General features: G+C 37.4%; 1 protein-coding gene across 1 annotated transcript in view; it reads right to left on the bottom strand.

Moving 5' to 3' along the window:
• The window catches only part of LOC138166099 (uricase), a 124,134-nt gene extending 120,958 nt beyond the window's left edge, over positions 1-3,176 (bottom strand). Inside the window, exons 1-2 of the mRNA XM_069094525.1 lie at positions 3,050-3,176; positions 1,925-2,136 (exon numbers count right to left, since the gene is read on the bottom strand). Of these exons, the coding sequence (XP_068950626.1) occupies positions 1,925-1,975 (51 nt within the window). The 5' untranslated portion in view covers positions 1,976-2,136; positions 3,050-3,176. The remainder of the gene's footprint in view (positions 1-1,924; positions 2,137-3,049) is intronic.
• Positions 3,177-4,108: the final 932 nt, after the last annotated feature.

Below are 4,108 nucleotides of genomic sequence, written 5' to 3'. Positions count from 1 at the left end.
GGGGGGGAGGGGGGGGAACATGGTTTAGTGGATTGAGAGGTGACCTTAGAGTTAGGAAGTCATTTTAACCTGCCTCTAACACTCCAGAGCATGCCTCTACCACTAGCTGTGTGAATGGAATGCCACAACTTCTCTGGGCTTCAATTCCTCATCTATCAAATGAGGAGGTTGGACTGAATGGTCTTGAGATCCCTTTCAGCTTGAAATTCATGATCCTATAATCCTACACACTATGATAGGTTACTTAACTTCTTAGTGCAGTCACCAGATCTCTACCTTGTGGGACAGTTGCCAACCTACATTGGTAGAAGGAATTTCATTACTCGGAATTCCTCTAAACCAATGAATTTACAGGACAAAGGGTAGAGTAGTAATTAGAGAGCTGACCGTAGAGTTCAGTTTGGTTATTCAGTCATCTTTCAGCCACATCTCTCTTTGGGACCCTACTTGAACATAAACTTGAAGTTTTCTTATCAAAGATACTAAAGTGATTTACCTGGCTTCAGCACCCACCTCTGAATCACAGTAGCTGAGGAGTTACTTACTACTCTAGTCAACTCTTTATTACTATAAATTTCAGAGAAGATACCAACCCACATTGGCAGAGAAAGTTTCCTTATCTAAAAGTTCTCCATATCAAAGAAATCACCAGTCCAGTCAGGATGACCTGGTTTCAAACACTTCATCTAATACATGCTAGTATTCTCACACTGGATAAGTCACTTAGTTTCCCCCAGGAAACAATCTAAGACTTTTAATTGCAAAGGTGTTAATCTGCATTTTATTAGAGAGTGTCTCCTTTGGGAGTACCATATAACAATGAAATTGAGAGTCTGGTAAAAAAAAAATCTGTACCTATACCTATAGTTATGCCTGTATCTATACCTATATGCAGGCCTGTGTCAATGCCTTTGCCTATACCTATACCTATGTGAATAGCCATTACTATAATTATATCTGTAGCTATATACTTTATAGCTATAAGTATGACACCTCAGAGGGAGTTCTACTTCAGATCACCGAAATGATCTGAAATTTAATAAAGCCGACTTTACAAGTACTTTTGGAGTCCCTCAGAGTTCATCAGTACATAAATATAGAGGATTATCATCATCATCATTATTATCATGTTAGAGTCTTTCTGCCTTCAATATAAAAGATTCAGTCTGAAAAGATGAAATTAACCAAAAAACACTTTAGGGACTAAAAACAATTTGATACACAAAACAACTGCAAATTCAGAACATAAAGAAATATACCTCCTACTGATATTCATGCTAGCCAAGTCCTCCACAGAACCCTATTCAGAAGGGCATGTATTATATATAAAACTTTTATACTGAGCTTAATTCTTGGTCTAATGCGCATAATATGCCCCTTGCTTTAATATGTGTTTTTAAGAAAATATATGGCATCATTCTCCATTGAAAGTTCTCTCTTTCTTAATAAAAGCAACAGGGGTAATTTACCCTAAGAGCCAGCTAAATACATTTAAAAAAATAAGATAGTCTATGATTAGAGAAAAGCTCAAAAGAAATGATTCATTTCTGTCTTGGTTAATCCTTCTTGAACTTCTCCAAAATGCTAAATCCCATCCCCTTCTCCTGGTCACCTGCTGGGAAATCACATATTAAGGAGGAAGTCTAAAAAGTGAATATTTTTCTTTAATTCAGTAAGGTGAACTTGCTGTGAGACCTCAGCAAAGAAGAAGCTCTCACAAAAAGAAAATAAAAAGGCACCTATCAATGATCACTCTTTGATGGTCAGTCCTGAGTTTCAGTGACTTCATATTTCCATGGCTAAGCTTTGTAATTAAAAAAGAAAACCACCTAAACCTATAATAAAAAGGATTTATTTTTAATTCCTACATTTTTCATTTTGAATTCTTCACAAAATAAAAATAGTATTCTAGCTGAAAACTTACTCCTAGGAGATCCACAGCAGGCCCTTTGCAGTCTGATCTTCTCGACTCCATGGTGTATTGCAAGTTCAGCCTTCAACTCAGCCCAGCACTGAAGATATTTGGCCTGCAGTAAGTGGCAAGTTCATTTTCATAGTGTCCTGGGTGGTGCAGCCTTCTGAGGGTGGGTCAGGCAAACCTGAGTGTTTCATCAGTCAACCAGGAACACGACATCTCTGTTTGCCCCAGGGAAGCAAAGTTATGAGGATTTAAGGTTATGAGGGAAAATTATCTATGACATCAAAGAAATGACAGCAAATATGGAAACCCAAACATCAAAGCTTAGACAGTAACTAAAGCAATATCCAAAAAGCAAAATATAGCTTGGCTCTAGCTACCTGTCTCCTTCCTCTTCTTAGTCAATTGGAATGAATAAAATGATTAATAATTGTATCAGGGAGTCAAAAAGACTGAAAAGTTCCCATCAGTCTTACAAGCTAATGTAAAACACTAATGAGCCCACACTAAATTTTCCCCAACCTATGGCCCTCTCTCTTAGGTCCCATAGGCAAAGATTCACCTTCATAGTTGTTCACTAAATCTATGCCCAGTGAAAATCACCAAAGACAGAAAAAGTGTTGAAATGACCTCATAGGAAGGTATTAAAAAAACCACAAAGAAAAAGTGAAATGTAATTTAGATAAAAATAAATGAATAGCATAGAAGTTTAGTAGAGTGTCCACCCGCTACCCCTGCTGGATCCATGGAAGACATTATGAATGGGTCACAGATAAAGGCTAACTGTAAATGTTAGGAATCATCAATTCTCCTCTTGGCTAATTCCTTCTAGAAGTTCCCTGGGTAACACACAGCTCATAATATTAATAACAATAATGATGAAAGCAATTATTAGTAGTCACATGCTTTACTATGGGCAGCCAAGTTAGCAAGATCAATATCTATAAACTATCCCTTGAAAGATGACATTAGGGACAAATTCTCTATCTTGAATCTGCCTTTGTGTCATCATAGAATAAAACTCTATCCCTCATAGAATCTAGTATGATTTTCATATACACAGAAGAGGCACTTCATTGGAAGAGAGATTTTAGGTGATGTATTTTAATAGGAAAACAAAATCAAACTTACAAGCACAGTGGGATTTTATACCCTCTACTATGGAATATCTTCATGAACTCTGCTTTCCTGCTCCTGAGAAAAAGTTGTCTCTTGTGTTTGGAAATAGTAAAGGACTTACCAGAAAAGGAAATTATTTGCTGGGAATGAGAACAGGCTGGTTTAGTCACCTTTCTAGTTCTTTCCTTCCCACCCCTACCTTTTCAAATATTTCCCACATCTTTCAAAGTCAGGTAGCATTTCCTATCTGGCTTGTCAGAAATCTAAGGAGGGTAGAGGGGTGAGGAGAGAAACAACAGAATTTATCCAACAGGATGTAAAGCAGATAGGGAAGAAAAATGGTGACAGAAGAGATAATGGAACACTGAAGAAGATTAACAAGAAAGGCATGGCATCCTCCAAGGTCCTCCCAGCTCTAATAAAGACCATTGGTTTTAGAATTAGAGGAACAAAGTTCAAGTCCTGCCTCTGAAACTTAACTATCTGACTTTGAACAAGTTGTTTACTTTCTCTGGATTTCACTTTTTTCATCTGTAAAATGAGGTTGAATTAGGTTACTTCTAAGGTTCCTTTCAACTGGAAAACCCTATAACCTTAATATCTCGTGAATAAAGCCTGCCTGTTCCCTTTGTAAACCTTTCTTAAGGATAGCCTCAGTGTGTACAGATTTTTTTTCACAAGTATTCTATAGTGATGGGAAAGTAGGCATGTGGGTCAGGAATTATTTATAATCTTTTAGTTGCTCTTTAAAAAAATCAATAACAAGGTCCAAGATCTTTGCTATCCTCCCTTCTTTCTTTCTTTTTTTTAAGCAATTGGGTTTAAGTAACTTGCTCAAGGTTACACGGTAAGTTATTTCTGGGTGTGGTGCTAAGTATCTGAGCCCAGATTCGATCCCCAGGTCATCCCGACACTGGAGCCAGTGCTCTTACTCGCTGTGCCACCCGGCCACCCCTCCTCCCTTCTTTCTGAAAACCTAAGACCTGATCCTTTAATACCCTTCACTGAGAGAGATATAAGATCAGATAACTTTATTGGATAGTTTTTTTGTTATTAGTATCAAACAATGAA

This window comes from Petaurus breviceps, unplaced genomic scaffold, assembly GCF_028583685.1.
Source record: "Petaurus breviceps papuanus isolate PSGF00001 unplaced genomic scaffold, PetGlider_PUasm1.0 220, whole genome shotgun sequence".
Lineage (NCBI taxonomy): Eukaryota > Metazoa > Chordata > Mammalia > Diprotodontia > Petauridae > Petaurus > Petaurus breviceps.
The sequence above is the reverse complement of the archived record's forward strand: the minus strand, read 5'-3'. Positions and strand labels throughout refer to the sequence as shown.